The sequence below is a fragment of the Hevea brasiliensis genome, chromosome 8, assembly GCF_030052815.1.
Source record: "Hevea brasiliensis isolate MT/VB/25A 57/8 chromosome 8, ASM3005281v1, whole genome shotgun sequence".
In the NCBI taxonomy this organism is placed as follows: Eukaryota; Viridiplantae; Streptophyta; class Magnoliopsida; order Malpighiales; family Euphorbiaceae; genus Hevea; species Hevea brasiliensis.
The window spans coordinates 20,483,203-20,506,203 of record NC_079500.1 but is presented as its reverse complement, the minus strand read 5'-3'; the positions used below and the strand labels follow the sequence as shown (position 1 = coordinate 20,506,203).

At 31.4% G+C, this 23,001-nt stretch overlaps 3 protein-coding genes across 3 annotated transcripts in view; all 3 read left to right on the top strand.

The window, feature by feature from the left end:
• The window catches only part of LOC131182093 (uncharacterized), a 28,271-nt gene extending 13,225 nt beyond the window's left edge, over positions 1-15,046 (top strand). The window contains exons 3-6 of the mRNA XM_058150734.1: positions 8,556-8,640; positions 9,977-12,940; positions 13,057-13,545; positions 14,393-15,046. Coding sequence (XP_058006717.1) covers positions 8,556-8,640; positions 9,977-12,940; positions 13,057-13,545; positions 14,393-15,046 — 4,192 coding nt within the window. The remainder of the gene's footprint in view (positions 1-8,555; positions 8,641-9,976; positions 12,941-13,056; positions 13,546-14,392) is intronic.
• A 1,318-nt stretch (positions 15,047-16,364) lies between these two features.
• On the top strand, positions 16,365-17,920 carry LOC131182327 (uncharacterized). Its single transcript, XM_058151427.1, has 2 exons — positions 16,365-17,015; positions 17,179-17,920. Exons 1-2 carry the CDS (start codon positions 16,704-16,706, stop codon positions 17,335-17,337), a joined length of 471 nt encoding a protein of 156 aa, XP_058007410.1. The 5' UTR covers positions 16,365-16,703; the 3' UTR covers positions 17,338-17,920.
• The window catches only part of LOC110653661 (uncharacterized), a 9,721-nt gene continuing 4,345 nt past the window's right edge, over positions 17,626-23,001 (top strand). Inside the window, exons 1-5 of the mRNA XM_058150733.1 lie at positions 17,626-17,934; positions 19,228-20,070; positions 20,195-20,989; positions 21,068-21,925; positions 22,043-22,157. Of these exons, the coding sequence (XP_058006716.1) occupies positions 17,626-17,934; positions 19,228-20,070; positions 20,195-20,989; positions 21,068-21,925; positions 22,043-22,090 (2,853 nt within the window). The 3' untranslated portion in view covers positions 22,091-22,157. The remainder of the gene's footprint in view (positions 17,935-19,227; positions 20,071-20,194; positions 20,990-21,067; positions 21,926-22,042; positions 22,158-23,001) is intronic.

The window sequence follows — 23,001 nt, the reverse complement described above, 5'->3', positions numbered from 1 at the left end:
GTTTCTTTGGATTAAATGAGTGAATGGGCTGCCCTTGATATGATTGTATCACTCAAAACATTAGTTTATGAGTTTAGTGCAAGAAAATGTAACTTTGGAATGTTAGGGTTAGGGTTTGAAACTCAAATGTGTGAGTAGATATAATTGGACACAAAATGATGTTGTAATGGTCAATTAGTGACCATTTGAATGTGTGTGAGGAGGAATTGAAGTAAGTAAGAATAACCAAGTTGACCTTAGGCATGCTGCCCTTGGTGACCTACAGGACTGATTGTGAGTCCAGGAGGTTTGGGCAGCCATAAATGGAGTTGTATAGGTTCAATTGGTGCAAGGCCAATTGGAAATGAAACTAGACACATAATGGCACCACTTTGGTGAAGAAACCCTGCCTAGAAAACCAAACCAAGTTGGCCTAAAAATTGCCCTAATCCGGGCGACTTGCATTCTGCCTGGGCAAAATGACTAAATGAATAGTGTCTATTCATTTAGTCATAACTCAGTATAGAAAGGTCTAATTGATCTGAAATTTTACCAGCAGAAATCTGAGACATAGACCTACAACTTTCATGAAGAACACAAATCCAAATTCTGACCATAACCTAGTCAAATTGCCAACCAAACTTAGGTTACCAAATCTGGCAGAAACAGTTTTGCCCAGAATTTTGAATTCTGTCCAATCTGGGCAGTTATGGTGTTTAGGGCATAACTTGAGCTACAAAACTCTAAATGGAGTGATTCAAAAAAGGAAATGTAACTAGACAAAATAAGGAACAACTTTCATGAAGACAATTTTGCCAAATTCCTACTGTACAAATGACCAATGGAACAGAAAATATGAGGCTTGAAATCTGAAAATTTTGAATAACTAACACTAAGCTTAGAAATGATATTGACAACCAATACCAATAATTTTAGAATGCAAAATGTGGTATGTTGGGAGTATTAGAACCAATGTACCTATTTTTTATGCAAAAGTCAACATTTTAGTTGACTAATGAAATGAATAGTAACACCTAAACTTAAATTTCAAGAATTATAAAATTTAAAAGTATAACATGCCCTAGTACACCTAGCAAGATTGGTTTGGATAGGTTGGCATGCCAATAGGGTTTGGTTTGCAGTACTGCACATGGCATTATGCCATTCTGTGATTTTTTGGCTTTTAGCCATTCTGACATTATGATGATACTTGGCCTTGTGCCTAATATTTATTACAGCTCATTAGTTGTTCTGTTGCACATCGGGAGATACATATGTGACCAATGGTGTGAATGCCCGAGGTACTTGATACCCAGTGCCAGCTTACCCGTTTATCCAGTCCAGTCATCCAGTATAGGTTACTTGGGCAACTAAAAATGGAAGTGGATAAATTTAATAAAATTATGAATATAACAAGTACAAAATAATTAAGATTACTAATAATAATCGAAAAATTATTTGCATAAAACATCAGAACATGCACTGCATATTTATTTTATGTTATTTTATTTTATTTTATTATTGGCACCACTAAGCATTATTACTTAGCGCGTTGCTTTTTGACACGCGTAGGTTCTGGAGAGACCGACCGAGAGCCCAGTAGACCACAGACTGTGTGAGACCTTCTGCAGCTCTGCATAGTATCCGTGTCACCTCACCGTCATCAGTGCATTGGTAGGACACTAGGTTTTATTTTGGTATTTTGTAATTAATTTTTATTTTCTCATGTGTAATTAAGACTTATGTAATGTATTTCGAGTATTGATGTAAATAATGAAAATTGTGTTTATGAATGAAAAAGTGAATATTTATTTATGACTCTTATATGAATATTATATGAAATGAATGAATGAGAAATGGAAGTATATTTGAGAAATATTGAGATTTTGTTGATGAAATGGAGTTTGGGATTGATTGAAAATTTTGGAAGTGTTTTTCACAGGTTCCGAAGAACTGTTTTATCCATTTTTAGCCGGCACTCTGCCGAATTTTCTATAAAATTTGCGGAACCTCAAATAAATGATAATTTCAGTAAATGACTTAAATGAATTATATTTAACAAATTGTGCTTCATAACTATGAACAAAATAAATTAGGAAGAATAAAAATGATTGAATTAAAATAGGGTGTTCCGGTACACTGCATGGCATATCTTGCTCGGCTACACTGTAGACGGGTAAGGGGTGTCACACTTACTGCAACAAAGGTATTACATTTACCACCTTGCCAAAACCATGTCAAATTAATGACTCTCTTATCATATCATAGCTCTGTAAATCATCAATTCATAATTCTGACCTTCTCTAAGTAGTAGGGTTGTACTTTACACCTTGTTGATACACACAAGGTATACTATTCTCACTAAGCTCTAAGCAAAACGTCTGTCGTACTGTAAAAGCCATCCAAAATTCCATACCGAAGACCAGATGGTCTCACTCCATACATGTTACCTTTCCTTTGCAACTAATCCGCAGCCTCTGGTCTGATGGCAACTCTTGATGTAACTCGAGCTCATGCTAGGGTAACCGAGTTACTGACTCTAGTTACCACCCAACTATGACCTTTCGATATTCTAGCTCTAGATCCCTAACCAGGAGTTCTCAACTCCTCTGTAAATATAGAACTCTGTTCTGGCATAATTGTATCAAAACAGAGGCCATCCGTAAACACCCTCATTATGGAGCACCACGAGGATGCACGCAGCTCTACATAATAATCTCATGTCGGTACTGTAATCTGCAGCTTACAGAGCAGACATCGAGAACATTGTATAGTTACTACGATACGTCCTGACATACTAGGTCTCCTAATCTCTTATCTCTCTTGAATCTACTATTATCATAAACTTACTCTGACTGGGTCATCCACTGACGACTGCCAGCAGTGGTATCCTCACCCTTATCTAGTGCAATTATACTATCAAAACTTACATTTATGTACTCGTGCCTAGCACCAGATAGGCACAACACTTAGACCCATACTGATAGAAATATAGTATTTCTTGGAGAACGTATTTCTATGGTAGACCTCAACATGTCTGCTAACTCTATTTCACACTTCTATGTACGTCACAAAACTGAGGTGCTAAACTGAAGCACTCTTATATTAACCGAGAAATAACGCAGAATCTAAAAACAAAGAATTACAGAAAAAAAGATGAAACAGAATCCTATACTCCGCATGTGACAACTCTAGGTGCACACTTTCCCATGAATCTAAAGCCTAAACTCTGATACCACTTTTATCATGACCCAACCTATGGGCCGGATCGGCACTAGGACCTGGGCTAGCCTAAAGCCCCCGAGGTCCGTAGTAAGCCTAACTATTCCTCAACCCAACTCTAAGGCCCATTTGGGCCCAATTTCAAGAATTCAACCGGACAGAGTCTGACCATAAAATACACCATTCAACGGGGAGTTTTTGACTCGCCCGACCTGTAAACACAATATATAATAAATTGGGGAGCTCAGCTCACCCTCCACATAATCAAAATGTCATAACTCAAATAGGAGCTCAGCTCCCTCATCCAATCCCATCATGCATACAGTTAATAATTTTACAAGTCCAACATAACTTTTATAAAACAGGCCCAAAATAAAAATAAGTGCTTCTAACACATGCGGAGTCTAAAATTTAACTCAATTATACAAAATACATTAAATACTATTAATGGACCTGCGAAGAAGAAGAGCAGGTTAGCCACAATAAATAATCCTTCTGTAGCCTGGAAAAATAGATGAACAGGAGTGAGCGTTCAACTCAGAGAGTAAAATACCAATTTTAATAATAATCTCTATAACTATCTAAAGCTAATGCACCATGTGGAGTGAAATGCAACATCGTCATAATTTTCATATCATAACAGCAAAAAGGCAATTTGGAGCACTCACACACCTAAAACTGTCAAGCAATACATATATGGGAGCTGATCCCCTATACAGCCCTCTTAATCCAACCTCTACCAGCGAGTGTTTGTCAAGCCAGACATTCGCTTAATAAACCAAATGCGGGGGCCAGCGAATGTCTCTCAAGCTGTGCCCACCCCAACTTATCCATAAAGGACCGGGTCCCAGCGAGTATCTCTCAAGCCGTGTCTACCCGTCCTGTCCATATCCAATACCATACCACACGCACGCCACGCACACACACTGCTCCAAATTACCACAAACAACATCCATAGTACTTCAATAATTATGAATGCAATATAAAACGTGCCTAGTGTTTAACTACATAGATATATATTTATAAGTGATGTATGGGCATGCTTGAACATATAATAATATTGAAATTACAATTAAAATTAATATTTTACTTACAAATTTGAATCGAGGTCACTATGGTGGCTGAGCGGAGGAGGAAGGCTGTTTCGGCTCACCTGACAATTTTATTGCAATTATTTAATATATTTGACTCAATACAAGTTTAGAAAAGACCAAAGATACCCTAAGTTGTGCTGAAAATCCGGCAGAGTCTCCCCTATACCTATGACCTACCTAACCTGCAAAATGGTTCAAATAATACTTCTAAACTCAACCCATATCTCATCATCATTATATGGCCCCTCCTGGGCCCTCCAAACCAAGCAATAATCACAACATCAGACAACTCAATTATAAGACTTCAAAACTAATATTTTTCAAAAACTATCCAAATTAACTTTAAAAATTCTATAAACCTGCCCCGTTGTCCTTAACAATATTATAAGGCTATTGCAATAGGAATCGTAATTTTCTTATCATCCACGAATATTTTATAAATTTTATTCTAACCCAGTATACGGCAAAAATTGAGTAATATAGAGTTCGAGTCTACTTATGCCAAATCTGACAACTGGAACGCGTCCAGAATGTCTGAAAATGGTGGGATAGCCTATAATCTTGACCTGGTTCTAAAATGGTTCCAGCAGCTTATCTGCTCGACTCGAAATTGCAGATTCGGGCGACGATCGAATTTCCACGAAATGAAAATACATACGCGAAGTCCATAATACCAGGGTTAGAATAAAAATATATATATATATATATATATATATATATATATATATATATATATATAAAATAATAATAATAATTATTATTATTATTTAAAAATTAGGGATGTTACATTTTTAATACTTAAAAATTATTTATCATTTTTTAGAAAAATGAAATATTATTTTTTGTATCTTCAAAAAATTTTATTTATTTTAGAAATGATAAATAATTTGAAGTATTTAAAAATGAGAAAATTAATATTTTATTATTAAAAAATTAAGAAAATAATATTTTATTTTTTTATTAAAAATTAGGCTATTTATAATTAAAAAGTTGTATATTAATTTAGATAATAAGTTTAAAATTATCTTGTTTAAACTTCCCTAAAAGAATATGAGACAAATTTAAACTTGATTTCTAAAGTAAAATGAGGATGAGATAATGTGATGGGAGCTTTATTACAAAAAAAAAAAAAAGAAAAAGGAAAATGAGTGGGAGGCAAGAATGTTCTTTTCAGCCTTTATTCAATTATTGGGCGACTCATTTGATTCTGTTCTTCTTTCTTATCAAAAATTGATTTATTTAAATCAATTATGACTTAGTGTTATTAAACTTAGGCTGAACCATTAGTGAATTAAATTTTAAATTGATCTAGATTTGTTATAAGATCGGATAAGAATTAAAATTTTATAGGAATTTCTATGAAAACTTGGAGTATGCTTTATTAATTTTGTTATAAATTTTGCACATGAAAGAAATTAGAGTAACTTAGCCAAACATACATAATAATGTAAAAAAAAAAAAAAATCTAAGTATGAGTAGGTACTTGGTTCACACGCTCAAAGGACCCAAAAAATCCTGTCTATGAAAGTGCATGTAATCTTTCGCTTTCCTTGCTTTTTCTCTCTCTTCTTTTCTTACGATCAAATATTAAAATATATAAATATTATATATTTATATATTAATTTTATAATAAACTGAATTTAAAATAAAGATTTTTATGAGTTAAAAGCGTCAGATATTTAAGTAATGTGAAATATTTTTTCATACACTTATGTTCATGGGTCATAAACGAGTTATATTAATATATACATGTATAATATGAAAATGACTAACCTAACACGACCCATTTAATTAATAGTGTCAAAATGCTCAATTCTAACATAAATATATTTATGACACTAATTATATGACACAACCTATATAATCCGTTTAAATAGTTGAGTTATTAACGTATTATATGACACGACACTATACATTTAACTTATTTCAATAAATGGATAATTATAAATCTCACATGACACGACACATTCAACCCATTAGATATGTATAACCTCTTTAACATGCTAAAATACATTAACAAATATCATCAAAATATATTATATAAATATCAAAAAATAATTCAAATATCCAATCATCCAAACATTCAAACATCAACCAAATATCTAAACATTATTCAAATAATAAAGTTAATTAAAATTACACAATCATAATATATTTTTAGGTTTAGCTTTAGTACTCTAGTATTTTACAATATAAAATGACATAGGTAAGTTATAAAAATAAAATATAACATTACAGGTTTAAATGGGTCAAAGTAATACAAGTTAATCTCATTAAATAAATGGGTTATTACTTATCTAATCAAGTTAGATGGATCAACCCGATCAAACTTACAATTTTAGCATATCACCCATTTATAATCTGAACCCGTTTACACCAAACTCAAACTTGTATAACTGCATGGCGTATTATGTTGTATAAACGGTCATGTCAAATATTGCCACCCTACTTCTTTCCTCTTCCACCAACTGGACTTTGATTTTTCATGAGTGTATGCATAAAATTATACCATATATAAAAATAGTACTTTGGATGGCACATGCATTACGCATATTTATACACATTCAAAAGCTTTAAAATCATATCTCAGAATGTTACATAATATATTTAACAACTTTAGATCATTAAAATTTATTAATATATTAATAATTTTAAATTAGGGGATTGTTGGAAATCCCACTTAGAAAATATATGAAATGAAAGGGTAAAATATATATAATTAGATTACAATATTAAATTGATTAGTCATTTAATATGTAAAACAATTAAATTATTTATGTAAATTTATATTAAAATAAATTACTCTTTCCAAATTTAACAATTAGTTGAAGATGTGTCGATCAAACTTATGTTGTTATCATAAACCATTTTATGCTTTTAATTCCTACATCATGCACTTGAAAATTTCTCATCTACGTCAAGGTATACAGAAACCTCACTAATAAAAAAATATATTTATATATTTTTAAATGTGTTCTACTGAATTAAAATTTATATCTAATTAAATAGATATCATAAAGAAGTCTATGGGTATTATTTTTAATCTTTTTACATAATAATAATAATAATAATAATAATTTCAACCAAATTTTATTATTTTAGAGTAGTTTTTGTAGTAATGAAAAAAGCACAAGAAATATTGCTAAAACATATCACTAATTTATTGTTATTATACTTTCATTGTAATGAGATAATATTTTTATATTTCATTAATAAAATATTGGTGTATAAAGTAAAATACATTTTATCCTAAAATACAGCCATCTTAAAAGATAATAACAATTAACATAAATTTAATAATTAAATAGTTAAATAATTAAAATAATTAAAATGACTATAGCAGAAAAATAAAATAATGACAAATAATTTGAATTCATATATGAACACTTAATTAATTTAAAAATTAAAATATATAAATAGAAATTTAAAAATTCAATTAATAAAATAAGACAAAAGTATTTTTTCTAATTCAGAAAATCAACAAATTAAAAAGGAAAAAATATAATATATCATGTAAAGTTTAAAAAGTCTTCTTTTAATTATAAAATAAAACATTTTTTAAAAACTGTCTATTGAAAAAAAGGAATCATCCCATGAGTAAAATGATTATATATATATATATATATATATATAGAGAGAGAGAGAGAGAGAGAGAGAGAGAGAGAGAGAGTTTAAAATAAAATGGAAAAAGAAAAGAGGAAAAGAGAGAGAATAGGAGAAAGGAGTGCAAAAGAATTAGTACATATATTGAAGCTCCTTATAAATATTTATTATTATTATTATTATTATTATCATTATTACGGCAAGAAGGCATTTTCTTATGCATGTACGCAACGAATTATAATATTAAAAAAAAAGAAACTTTTGCAGTCGCAATATGAAGAAATGCCACCCTTTTTTTTTGAAAATTATTCCAAAAATATTTATAATTTTTTTATTTTATTTTAAAATATTTTCATTATAAAATTTTAATTAATAATACAAAATTTAAATTATTATTTTAATAATATTAAAATTTTTTCGAAAAATAATTTCAAATTATTATTTTTCTAAAATCAATCCACAATCACTATTATCAAATATTTAAAATAGCTCTGAAATAATAAGGGCGTGTAGTTTTAGTTTTAGTTTTAGTTTATTTCTTTATAAGAATAAAATTAACAGTTTTTTATTTTTTAGAACTAGAAAAGAAACTAAATTTTAGTTTTAATTTTTGATTTAGTTTATTTTTTCTGAATTTGGTTTGTTAATTGAGGACAGTCATAGGCTTCTTCTGCAAGGAAATTCACTTCCCTTAAATTGGGTTCCAAAACAAGTTAACGCAGTAGCACATGAATTGACTACGGTATCTTGTAATTATCCTTGTTTGGCTGTTTGGCAAGAGCTCCCATGTTCCATAAGGGCTCTTCTCCATGTAGATATGTCTAATTCATAATGCAGTATTTCTTAGTTCTTAATAATAATAATAATAATAAACTTAAAAACAGTAACACATATGTCCTCATGTGATGGCTGTGTCATAATAATCAAATTGTGGAGGGAAGGATTTCCTTTTATTGGGAAGCCAGCGCCCCGTTCTACTTTCAACTGATTTTTTAGTTTTTTTTTTTTTTAACTTCAAAAATCTATTTTTCATAATTAATAACTCTCAATTTAAATTTCATTATATATTACATGGACATCTTAAAGCTTTTTCAATCCAAAATTTTGCTAATTGCAATCGTAAGGTGTGAGTTCATTATTAAAGTTAACTTGTTATTGTACAGATAATTTACTATTTTATTTCAATAAAATAATTTAATATATATTTTTATATTTTATATTTTTGTAATCATAATATAAAATTTTCTTTATGGAAAAATTTTTAATTTATTATAATTTTATTTTAACTGTTAGTAAATAAAATAAATTGATTAGTAAATAATTTTTTTATTATTTTTTAAAATTAAATAACATATAAAAAATATAAATAAACGTGACGCTTGTTGAAAAATTATTAATAAAATTCTTAAATTTTAAATATATATATATAAGGAATATTTAAAAATTAAATTTGTAAATATTATAAATAATATTTTATTGAATAATTATTTAAATATATATATTTATTAATATAATTTTCAAATAATAATTCATCCTTTTTAATATAACCTAAAATTTAATTAAAAATTTAATTTTTAGAGATACAAAATATGATGAGCAAAATTTCATAATATATAAAATTTCAAACTTAAGATAGATAATTATTATTTGTTTATGAAATAAGATTTTAATCATTAAAATTGAAAATATTTAAATAAGCTTTGTCATATAATAAATTTTTTAAGTAATATCATTAAATCATTTTTAAGACAGGTGTGTGTTTGTTATGGAATCAACCTTCTGTGCTCCAAAAACTCTTAACATTTTCATATTTTATTTTCAAGTTTTCATTTCATCCTAATTAATTAATTTGTCATAATGATAATTGTATAGGGATTTTACAAATCCTTCCCTTTTATCTAAATATTTTTGTCATGTAGAATCTTTTATCTAAATATTTTTGTCATTTATTTACGAAAATTTAATTTTAAATGTTATTTTTAATGAAGAGGAAGAGATTGAATAAATCAACTTTCAATAGGCCTCCACTCCACATCACCTGGATTGATTACATTTGTGTCTTTAATTTTGCATTTCAGGTTGCTTTCTCTAACTTGGAGAATTTGCATCTTCGGCAAATGTATGAAATGAAAAGTCTATGGCACAGCCAACTTGCGGCTGATTCCTTCTGTAAACTAAAATCATTGAAAATTTATAATTGCTCGAAATTGATGACTGTTTTTCCATCAAATGTCTTAGAAAGATTCCAAAGATTAGAGGAGTTGAATGTACGAAATTGTAATTCTTTGCAAGAGATATATCAACTTGAAGGGTCCAATGTTATTGAAGCATTTGAGCTGAGAAAATTATCTATAGAGAGTCTGCCATCGTTGAAGCATGTGTGGAGGAAGGATCCACAAGGAGTTTTCACTTTTCAAAATTTGAAATCAGTTGAAGTTTCAAATTGTGATGTTCTAAAAAATCTCTTTCCAGCCTCCATAGCCGAGAGTCTTTTGCAACTTGAAAATCTTACAATAATTGAATGTGGGGTTGAGGAGATTGTTGCAAAGCCAGAAGATGTGGAACCAGCCCCTTATTACTGTTTTAAGTTCCCTCAATTAACCTCCCTTAAACTTATTGAACTATCAGAACTGAGGAGTTTCTATCCAGGGACACATATTTCTGAGTGGCAAAAATTGAAATGTTTGGAAGTTCGTAATTGTCGCAAAGTAAGGAAATTTGATCTGGAAGAAGTACATGAAGAGGGCCAACAACAGCCCCTTCATGGAATGGGAGGTGTGGGGAAGACCACCCTAGCAAAAGAGGTCCACAGGCAAGCTATAGAAGAGAAGCTATTCGACGAGGTGGTTATGGTTGCAGTGAATCAAACACCAGAACTCCGAAGAATTCAATCGGAGGTAGCTGATGTCCTGGGCCTGACATTTGATGTGGAGGGAATACCTGGAAGAGCTAATCGACTATATGAGAGGTTGAAGAAAGAGAAGAAGGTACTTATAATTCTAGATGATATTTGGAAACAACTTGATTTAAAAGCAGTAGGAATTCCCATCGGGGATGACTGCAAAGGATGCAAAATACTGCTAACCTCAAGGGACAAACATGTACTGTCTCAGATGGGCACACAAGTTGTTTTCCACCTTGACGTTCTACAGGACGAAGAGGCGTGGAGTCTGTTTGAAATGACTCTGGCAGATGCTAAAGATTCAGAATTGCCTCCCATAGCCACGGAAGTTGCTAAAAAATGTGCAGGATTGCCTCTTCTATTACTCACAGTGGCGGCAGACTTGCGAAATAGAGAGTCATACGCATGGAATGATAAGCTGAAGCAGCTATCTGTGTTTGACAATGAAGAAATATATGCAAAAGTACACTCGGTTCTGGAGTCAAGCTACAATGATTTGCCTGGTAATGAAGTCAAGTCGTTTTTCTTACTTTGTGGTCTGTTAGGACTATCTAATATTCCAATCCGGTCCTTGCTGAAATACGTCATGGGTCTAAGTTTATTCAAGCACATTTCTACTGTCAAAGAAGCAAGAAACAAAGTTTATTCTTTGATTGATACCCTCAAAGCAAAATGCTTATTGATAGACGGTGATAAGTATGGATTTGTGAAAATACATGATGTTGTTCGAGACACTGCTTTATTGATTGCATCTAGAGAGCAACATGCGTTTATAGGTACAAGAAGCGGCAGTGAGTTGATGAAATGGCCAAACAAGGATTCCGCCAGAATTTCTCTGCCTTATTGTGATATTGAAGATCTCCCTGAAGGGTGGGAGTGCCCAAAAGCAGAGCTACTATTACTTTTCACTGAAGTTCTTTCTTTGGGAATCCCAGACCTATTTTTCAAGGGGATTAGAAACCTCGAAGTAGTGGATTTTACTGGGATGCGTTTTGTGTCCCTTCCTTCTTCACTTGCTTTCCTATCCAACCTTCATACCCTTTGCTTGCATCGATGCCAACTGGATGACATAGCTATCATCGGAGACTTGAAGCAACTACGAGTCCTTAGTTTTGCAAACTCCTACATTGTTGAGTTGCCCAGACAAATAGAGGAACTGACTCGACTAAAATTGTTAGATGTGAGCGATTGTTCCAAACTCAAAATGATTCCTGCAAGTGCCTTATCAAAGCTGTCCCAGCTAGAAGCACTGTATATGAGTAACAGCTTTGATCAGTGGGAGGCCGATGGGATTAGAAATCAAGGCAATGCAAGCCTTGCTGAGTTGGAATACTTGTCTCACTTGATGACTTTGGAAATACAGATACTGGATGCCAAGATATTACCAAAACGCCTATTTTCTAATGGGTTGCAAAGCTATAGAATACTCATAGGGTATGGATGGGACTGGAATGGGAATTATGAAACCTCCAGAATGCTGAAACTTAAGCTCAAGACAAGCATTCATTCAGAGTATGGGGTCAAAGTGTTGTTGAGGGAGACTGAAGATTTATATTTAGATGAAGTGAGAGGGGCTGAGAATGTGTTGTATGATATTGATGGGGACGGCTTTCCGCAATTGAAGCATCTCCATGTCCAGAACAATACTGTCATTCAACATATCATCAATTCGACAAAGTGCGCTGCATGTGATGCCTTTCCCATTCTAGAGTCCTTAATTTTGAAAAATTTAATGAATCTGGAGAAGATTTGTCATGGTCAACTCGCTGCAGGATCTTTTAATAAATTAGGAATTTTAGACGTATGGAATTGCAACAGATTGACGAATCTCTTATCATTATCTACTGCCAGATGTCTTTTGCAGCTACGAGTAATGGATGTGCGGTCTTGTCCCAACATGGAAGCTATTGTTATAGATGAAGATCAAGACAGCAATGAAGAAGTGGTTGAGTTCAATCAGTTACGCTCCTTGAAGCTGTATGGTCTACCACATCTTAGAAGCTTTCGCAGCAAAATGAAGAAGGCGCCTCCAGGAATTGAATCGAGACACAAGCAAATATTGACTGCTGATGAGCCAGCATTTGAGGAATTTCTGTCAGAGGGCGAGCATGGTGCTCAATCATCACTTTTCAACAGAATGGTATGTCATGCACTAATCTTTTGACATTATCTGTATGCTTTTTTTTTTTATTATTTAATTTATTTTAATAGAAAATTATTAGAGCAGTGCTTGAAACAAAGGCTTTATCTCTGCAGGTTTCTTTCCCCAACTTGGAGGATCTTCGTCTAGGCTCAGTTACTTGTGAAAAGATATGGCACGACCAACTTTCCGCAACTTATTCAAACTTAAAAAGCTTGAGTGTGTACGGTTGCAACAAATTGAAGTATTTATTCACAACTTCAATTGTTAAAAGTCTTTTGCAGCTCAAAACACTTCATATTCGGGGTTGTAGTTCCTTGGAAGAGATAATACTGACAGAGGAAATTATAGAAGAAGAAGATGAGAGGGTGAATAAGATAATTTTCCCTAAATTGGATACGCTGAGTCTTTTGGCTCTTCCAAACTTGATTAGATTCTGCAGTGGGTATCAAATTGAATTTCAATCTCTTAGAGGCTTGTACATGTTTGGATGCCGTGCATTGATGTGTTTGGTCCCCAGTGTTCCACATACAGACATGATGGCAAAACAAGTTTACACAGAGACGAACCACAATACTGAAATTCAATCTCTCTTCAATGAAATGGTGATTATTTTTACCACTCTCTCTCTCTCTACATAAATACATACTTACATGGACATCTTAAAGCTTTTCCAATCCAAAATTTTGCTAATTGCAGTCGTAAGGTGTGAGTCTTCATTATTAGAGTTAACTGGTTATTGTACAGATAATTTACTATTTTATTTTAATAAAATAATTTAATATATATTTTTATATTTTATATTTTTGTAATCATAATATAAAATTTTCTTTATGGAAAAATTTTTAATTTATTATAATTTTATTTTAACTATTAGTAAATAAAATAAATTGATTAGCAAATAAATTTTTAATATTTTTTTAAATTAAATAACATATAAAAAAATATAAGTAAACGTGACGCTTGTTTGAAAAATTATTAATAAATTCTTAAATTTTATATATATATATATATATATATATATATATATATATATAAGAAATATTTTAAAATTAAATTTTTAAATATTATAAATAATATTTTATTGAATAATTATTTATATATATAATTTTCAAATAATAATTCATCCTTTTTAATATGACCTAAAATTTAATTTTTAGAGATACAAAATATGATGAGAAAAATTTCATAATATATATAATCCTAAACTTAAGATAGATAATTATTATTTGTTTATGAAATAAGATTTTAATCATTAAAATTGAAAATATTTAAATAAGCTTTGTCATATAATAATTTTTTTAAGTAATATTATTAAATCATTTTTAAGACAGGTGTGTGTTTGTTATGGAATCAACCTTCTCTGCTCCAAAAACTCTTAACATTTTCATACTTTATGATTATATTGAATTTCTTGCATTACTAAGCATCGCGAGTGTCTTGTCATTGCAGGTTACTTTCTCTAACTTAGAGTATTTGAGTCTGTCCGAAATAAATGAAATGAAAAGTATATGGCACAGCCAACTTGCGGCTAATTCCTTCTGTAAACTAAAATCATTGGATATTTCTGATTGCTCGAAATTAAGGACTGTTTTTCCGTCAAATGTCTTAGAAAGATTCCAAAGATTGGGGGAGTTGAACGTAGATAATTGTATTTCATTGCAAGAGATATATCAACTTGAAGGGTTCAATGTTATTGAAGCATTTGAGCTGAGAAAATTATATGTACAGAGTCTGCCATCGTTGAAGCATGTGTGGAGGAAGGATCCACAAGGAGTTTTCACTTTTCAAAATTTGAAATCAGTTGAAGTTTCAAATTGTGATGTTCTAAAAAATCTTTTTCCAGCCTCCGTAGCCGAGGGTCTTTTGCAACTTGAAAAGCTTTCAATAATAGAATGTGGGGTTGAGGAAATTGTTGCAAAGCCAGAAGATGTGGAACCAGCCCCTTATTACTGTTTTAAGTTTCCTCAATTAACCTCCCTTGAACTTATTGAACTATCAGAACTGAGGAGTTTCTACGCAGGGACACACATTTCTGAGTGGCAAAAATTGAAAAGTTTGAATGTTCGTAATTGTCGCAAAGTAAGGTTGGGAAGAAGTACATAAACAGGGCCAACACAACATTCCAATTCAACAGCCCCTTCTATTGCTGGACAAGGTAATATCCTTTCCTCCTCTTTCTTTGTAACACCTTAGTTAAATTTTTTCCCCTCAAATTCTCTTTTCCATTTCTATAATATAAATTTCAGAAATTGCTCCTACTTTTTAATTACATTCACATTAGGAGAAATATTTTATTAATATTTAATAGGAAATTGCATTAATATTTAATTTAAAAATCAAAATGAAATCTAATTAATAATATTTTATCAATATGTTAATTTATTACCATTCTATTTTCATTTTTATTTAAATAATATGTTTATAAAAAGAGTTTTAATCAATCCTAATTTAATTTGACTTAAATTATATACTAATTTTATTTTAATATATATTTAAATTATGTGTTTGTAAAATAGTTTTTATCTTAATTTATATATTTTTTATTATTATCTTTAAATAATATTTATAATAGAAATGAAGATAAACTTAAGAAATAATCAAAATATCTTAATATTTTGATATTACTAAAAAAAACATTAACTAATATAATCAATAAAATTATCATAAAAGTTTCGGAACTAACGAGAGCTGTAAATGACAATTAGTTATATGTTCATTTTTTTTTAAAACCGAATTAGTTATTCCTTGATAATTTAATAATAGAGAACCCACTCCATTTATGAGGATAGTATTTTGTAGATGACACTTTTCTATTTAGAAAAAACAAGAAAGGTATTTTGTTGTTCAAGTAGAAGAAAAAGACATTTTTTGCCTTCTTTCAACTATGCATAAATTTTTAAAAGAAAATTTCTTGGAAAATTTTTATTCTGTGATAAATGCTTTTTTTTTTGGTTTTAGGAAAAAAAATTGAAATATTTTGTCTTGGAAAAAATTTGCTTGGTAAATAAATTTTGAATTTTGTTTTTGAAATTTCTTGTAAAAGGATTTTTTCTAGGAAAATATAATTATCTTAATTTTTTTTGTTAATGAAGGATACTTTTATCATTTCACATGCATTTAGACATTTCATCATTATTTTAATTATTGACTACTTAATTATTTCTTTTTTTTTTATTAAGTTTCAATTAGAGTTGGAATTTAAGATTTATGGGTTTTAAAGCAACTCAAGTATGCATCTGTAAGCCAAAATTCATTGGTTTAATAATCTATTTCTTCTCCTTAGATGAGTCCCAACTTGGAGGAATTGACTTTAGAGCACAAGGATTTGATCGCGATACAACATGGTCAATTTTCATTTCAGCACTTTTCGAAACTCAAAGTTCTTACTTTGAGCAACTTGCAAAACAGATCATAACTTTTTCTCATTGGTTTCCTTAAAACAGTGCATTATGTGGAAACAATTGTTGTAGAATCTAGTAATTTAGAAGAGCTGTTCTCATGTGAAGGATTTACATTGGTGAAAAATTTAAAGCTATTCATTGTTGATAATTTGAAGCAGATATGGGACCAAGACTTTAGACTGAAACTAATTCTTCAGCATCTTGAGACTCTGAGTGTAAAACATTGTCACAGTTTGATCAACATAGTAACATCGTTGTCATCTTTCCTAAATCTAGCAACTCTTGAAGTGAGTTCCTGTGAAGGATTGGTAAACTTGATAACAGTGTCTACAGCCAAGACTATAGTGCAACTAACCAAAATGACAGTACATCATTGCAATAAGATGACAGAAATAGTGACAAGCGATGGAGTTGATCATACAGAGGATGAGATTATTTTCAGCAAATTGCAAATTTTGGAACTTACTCATCTGTCTAGTCTTATCAGCTTTTGCTCAGGGAATCACGCCATCAATTTCCCATCTTTAGAAAATGTTAAAGTTAATGGATGCTTACAGATGAAGATTTTCTCTTTCGGAGTTCTAAACACACCAAAGTTGCGAGGAATAGAATTGGCAAATCAACAGCACTGGGAGGGAAACCTTAATGCAACCATAGCAGCCAACCAATTGGTACGAATATGCATATTTATTCTTCTACCTTTTTTTTTTCCTGTAGATAAATTATATTCCTTGCATAACATGCTTGTATGTTTATTAGAAGTCAGTTCATTTGTTTTCCCCTTTGCCCTATTTACATTTCATGTTTGTGAATAATATTATCTTGTGGAATTAGAAGGTTCGCCCATATTTTCAAGCATCTAAATTCCCTGCGCTCTGGCATGGTGGAATCCAAGGGAGACTCTTCTACAATGTAAAATCGCTTACGGTGGATAAATGTGCAATTTCCGATATACCTGTATTAGCCAATCTACTGCCTTTCTTAAACAAGTAGGAACAGCTTCAAGTAGAATACTGTGATTCAGCAGAAATAGTATTTGATTTGGAAGGTCTATCTGCTGATGATGGGCACATTGGGCTACTTCCCCAACTAAGTGAATTGCACTTAACAAATCTGCCAATGTTGAGACATTTATGGAACAAGGATCCTTTGGGAATTTTAGAATTCAATAACCTAAGGTTGCTTCATGTTGAAAATTGTAACAGCTTGAAGAATATATTTACTTGGTCGACAGCGTTGTGTCTCATGCAACTTCAAGAGATTAAGTTAAACAATTGTAACATGATTGAAGAAATTATAGAAAAGGAGGGACCTGAGGAAGCAACTTCTTTTGCTGATAAGATGATACTTCCTTCATTGAAATTCGTAGACCTTGAATGTTTGCCTAAATTTTCAAGTTTCTATTCGGGATCGAGTAATTTGGAATGTCCATCATTGAAAAAGTTGAGCATATATGGATGTCCAAGCATGAAGAATGTCTTTGGCACACTCGTGAGATTACATAGACCCAACACCAACGATGAAGGGAGCGAGCAAAGGCTAGACAATGAAGGGTTTGATACTCCCCTTGCAACACCTTTTTGTCATAAGGTTAGTTTTGCTTATTCATTTCTCAAACGTTACAAGGTTACAAAAATGGTGACCATTTTTAATTTTTTTTTAAATTATCCCAAATTTTCAATTTAAACTCAATTTAATCTAAAAATTAGGAAAATCAAGAGTGAGATTCTTGATTTTTTTAGCTTAATCAAGAAATTTAGTTTAAAAATAAAGAAATTAAACTTTTTGATTTTTGGTCTAAATAAAAAAATCTAGCTTTTAAAACATAAAAAAAATTGAGTTTAAATTAAAATATCTAGATTAATTTAGATAAAAAGTTAAAAATAAGCTAAATTGAACATTTCAATAAGTATATAAATGAAATTAAATATTTATTTGTTAAATAATTATTTAGCGTGTTTGAAAAGTTAAAAACACAATAATTCAATTTAATTTATTTTTATTTAATTATCTTTTACATTTAAAAAGTATATAACGCTAATTTTTCATTTTTAGAGTAGGTTATTTTGACCAAAAAAAATCAAAACTTATTATTATAAAATATAGAAAAATTCGTATATTAAGCATTTAATTTATTTTGAATTTAATTGCATTTTATTAAATTAGTATTTTTGCAAATATATAAGATACATTTTAATTAAGCATGTCACTCTTTTTTCACTTTTTCCATTTTTATTTTAATTTTTTGGTAGGTGTATGGTAATTCCTCCCTACTAAGTTTCATCAATAATGTCCCATTGAATTTACTAAACTGTCAAGGCTTCGTTTTAAAAAAAAAAATTAATTTAATCTTCACACAATTTTATTATTTGTAACATGATTTCTTTATGTTTTAAAATAAGTTTTTTAAGTCAAAAAATTAAAATTTTTTATTTATTAAATTTCTCACCATAATAATTGCAAAAAAATAAATATAAAATGAAAAAAGGATTTCAATTGATTTTTGAAATCTAATCTTGTCCCTAATTATTTCGATTTAACTTATTTACTATATTTCCTTGAATTCTTTAAAAAAAAAAAAAAGAAAATGAAAACTGGCATTGGAGCTGGGAACAGCAATTCCCTTATTTTTCTTTTTTTTTTTCCTTAAAGAAAATTAATTTAATAACAGCGATACAACATTATAATAAAAAATAATTTAATAAAATTTAAAAATAATAAAAAAAAATTATTCCCTTGCTGCTAATAATACGCTAAGCCAATAATACTCTTTCACATCATACATATTCCGAAAATAATTATAGAAAAATAACATGCTGCTAATAATTTTTAAAAACAAGCCTAATCCAACTTGGTTTCGAATTTTTATTTATTGATGTGCAGATGTTTCCCAATTTGGAAGAGTTGTCTTTAGACAAGAGGTCTGCCTTGACTATACTGCACTCTCAATTTCCAACTGACTTCTTTTCCCAAGTGAAAGTTCTTCAATTGCGTTTCTTTCCAAACAAATCTCCTTTTCCTCTGTTTAGTTTACTTCCAAGATTCCCCAATCTCCAAAATCTTGTAGTCCTTGATTCTTCTCTCAAGCAGCTATTTCCATGTGAAGGATTCGTCGGTGACCAAGAAGATATCACTGCATTCCCACCGATAAGGGCTTTAAAGCTTAAAAATCTTGATGATTTGAAGCATGTATGGGAATCCGACTGCCAACTGCATAATCCATTATTTCAGTCTCTTGAGACTCTTAAGATAGAGTCTTGTGGAAACTTTATTTTTTTAGCACCATCCTCTGCGTCTTTCCGAAATCTAAAAGCTCTGAATGTACATCAATGCAACGCATTGATAAATATTGTTACATCTTCCACAGCCAAAAGTATGGTACAACTTGAGACATTGACTGTAAAATCCTGCAATGTGTTGACCGAAATAGTAGGAGGTGATCAAGAGGATGGAATTGGATCAACAGATGAGATTGTTTTCAGCAAAATGAAAAGTTTACATCTTGAAGATTTACAGAGCCTCACAAGCTTCTGCTTGGGCAGTTACACTTTCAAATTCCCATCATTAGAACAATTAACTGTTCGTAAATGCCCCAAGTTGAGGATTTTCACTGCTGGAGTGTCAAGCACGCCAAAGTTATGCGGTGTATTGACAGGCTTTTACCATTCAAATTGGCGTTGGGAAGGCAATCTCAATGCCAACATTGAACTGCTCCACATGAAATATGTACGTATTTACCAAATCTTGCTTCTCTCCTTAATGAACTCAGTGCTAATGTGTTTGGTTAAATGTACTTATTTAAATATGCTTGTTTAGTGTTCTACAATAATGCAATATTTTGATTTTGTAGGTTGGATTTGTAGGGATAGATGATGTGCAGCTCTCCAACTTTCCTATGCTGAAAGAAAAATGGCATGGCCAATTTCCATTCAGGAACTTGAAGCACTTACGAAAGTTAGTGGTGGACGATTGTGCTTTTTTCTCAAATGCCGTATCCTCAAATCTACTAAAGTACTTGTTCTTGTTAAATAAGCCGGTTGTTGCAAAAAACAAAAATGGGCTGGTTGTGGAAAGATGCGATTCTGTAGAAGAGCTGTTTGATTTGGAAGGGCTAAATGCTGACGAAGGGGATGTTGGGTTATTGAAGTATTTAAATGAATTGAGGTTAATTGATTTGCCTAGATTGAGGCATGTGTGGAACGATGATCCTCAAGGAATTTTGAGCTTTAAAAACCTAACGTTTTTGCAAGTTCAGAATTGTAGCAGCTTGACTAATATATTTACTCTGTCCATGGCTTCGGGTCTTGTAAATCTCCAACATATGGAATTAAAAAGATGTAGTTTGGTGGAACATATCATCACAAAAGAAGCAGGCGAGGAAATAGTGAAGGATAAGATCATATTTCCATCAATGAAGTCCATAAGTCTCGAGAGTTTGCCTAACTTGTCAAGTTTTTATTCTGCAAGGGATTTTATGAAATGCCCATCCTTGAAAAGAATTGACATGGTTGGCTGTCCAAACGTGGAATTATTGGCTTCAAAATTTTGTGAGGAACAAGATCTAAGCATGATTGCTGAGGGAAATGAAGAAGGAAATCGCAATGGGGACTTTGTTATTTCCATTGCAGCCTCTTCTGGCGGGAAGGTCAGTTTTTATTAATATCCTTGTTTATTGATCATCCTATATCCCTTTTTATTGATTATTATTTATTTGATTTATTAGGTTGCGATCCCAAGTTTAGAAGAATTGAGAGTGGAATATAACACCATGAAGGATATGTGGACTCAAGCTGATTTCTTGTGTGGACTGAAGGGCATTGAGCTAACTTGTTTTTCCAATGACTCCACACTTTTGCCATCTTATTTCTTTCAAGGTTTACCCAATCTGGAGAAGCTTGTTCTGAGTGATGCTTCTTTTGAAGAAATCATTTTTCATGAAGAGATTGTTAGCGAGGAAATACTAGTAAAATTCAAAGAACTAAAGCTGTCTGAACTGCCAAGGCTCAAGCATCTGATGGACGCCAAACTACTCACAGTTTTTCAATATCTGGAGACTTTAGAAATATTTGAATGTGGCAGACTGGAAATTTTAGTGCCATCCTCAGTTTCCTTCCAAAATCTCACAACACTGGAGGTGTCAATTTGCCAAGGTCTAGTAAATCCAATATCTTCCTCAACAGCGAGAAGTCTTGAACGACTTAGAAAAATGAAGATAGAGTATTGTGAACTGATCCAAGAAATTATAGTGACTGAAGCAGATAAAGATGAAGAAGAGGAGATTTGCTTCGGTCAACTAAAATGTTTGGAACTTCAACATCTACCAAGCCTCTCTAGCTTCTGCTCTGGTAATTCTACCTTCAGGTTCCCATCTTTGGAAGAAGTGATCATTATAGAATGCCCCAATATGAAGATCTTTGCGCAACAAGTCTTGAGCACGCCAAAGCTATGGAGAGTTCAAACAGGAGAACCTAAATACACAAGGGAATGGGAATGGAAACGCTTCTCAGATAAAAAATATATATGTGAATGGGAATGGGAAGGCAGCCTTAATAACACCATTGAAGCATTATTTAAGGAAATGGTAAGCGTTATTTGAAAAAATATAATCATCTCACTTTATGCATAGTTAACACATTTTTTTTTTGTACCTAATAATTATAATATTGCTCATTCTTTCATTGTCCAATTTCTTTGCCAGAAGGCTGAAGAGACAGGGATAGGCCAGTGTTCATATGCAAAAGCTTGAATAAGGCTGATGTTCTATGTGATTTGTGACGCTAATTAATTCATATTTTTCCAGTTGAAGGTAGATGGTGAGAAGGCCATTTGCTCCCATTTGATTCTCTTTTAGCTGAACTTGTCTTTCATTCGTGTATAATAATTAATAAAATGTATCCATGCTGAATTTTGAATTTCTCGTATTATTATTCATGTTAGTTTGCTTTGTTTGAACATTATACAATATATCAAAGAACATAAATTTCCGTGGCAAATTGGCACCGTTGTCTCAACAGTGTCGATTTGAGGGTGATTTGGTGAAAATGCTGGATTTGAAGGGCATTTTGTGTCTTTTGCCTTCTGTTGGACTGGGGCTTAAGACTTTCTCATGTCGGTTCTAACGACGTCGTTTGCTTGTGGGAACAAAAGATTTTTTTTTTCTTTTTCTCTTCAACGACGCCATTCTTCCTTTCTCCATTTTAACATGCTCAACACGTTAAAAGGCATACGGCATCGTTTTTTTTTTTTTTTACACTCTCTTTTGTCATTTTTCATGTGCACAGATATATCCTTTTGTTTTTTGTTTGGAGAGACAACAGGTGTTGCCTTTGGTGTGCAGACGGTTCCGTGTAATTCCTTTATCAAATTCCTTTTTTTTCACTTATTTATTGAAAACTTTGGTAGGGATTACTTTGCATGCCTTCGATAATTCTCGGTTTGTTCCTTTTCAATCAAGGATCGAATCTTAGCTAAGTGGTTAGTTGAGTTTTGCTATTGGTTTAGGGACTATATATCTTTGTGTTTCCTTACAGCTAGGGGTCATTTTCTTATAGTTTTGAGACACAGTGCTTCCTTTTTGGAAAAGGAATGTGGGAAAATGAAAAAAAAAAAAAAAAGAAAAAGGGGGCTTAAGTTTTGATTGCGTTCTCTTGATGCTTT

Coding starts and splice junctions, on each gene's coding strand:
- LOC131182327 (XM_058151427.1), top strand. CDS start 16,704: ATGACAGTACATCATTGCAATAAGATGACAGAAATAGTGACAAGCGAT. Junction 17,016..17,178: donor CCATAGCAGCCAACCAATTG/GTACGAATATGC, acceptor TTGTGGAATTAG/AAGGTTCGCCCATATTTTCA.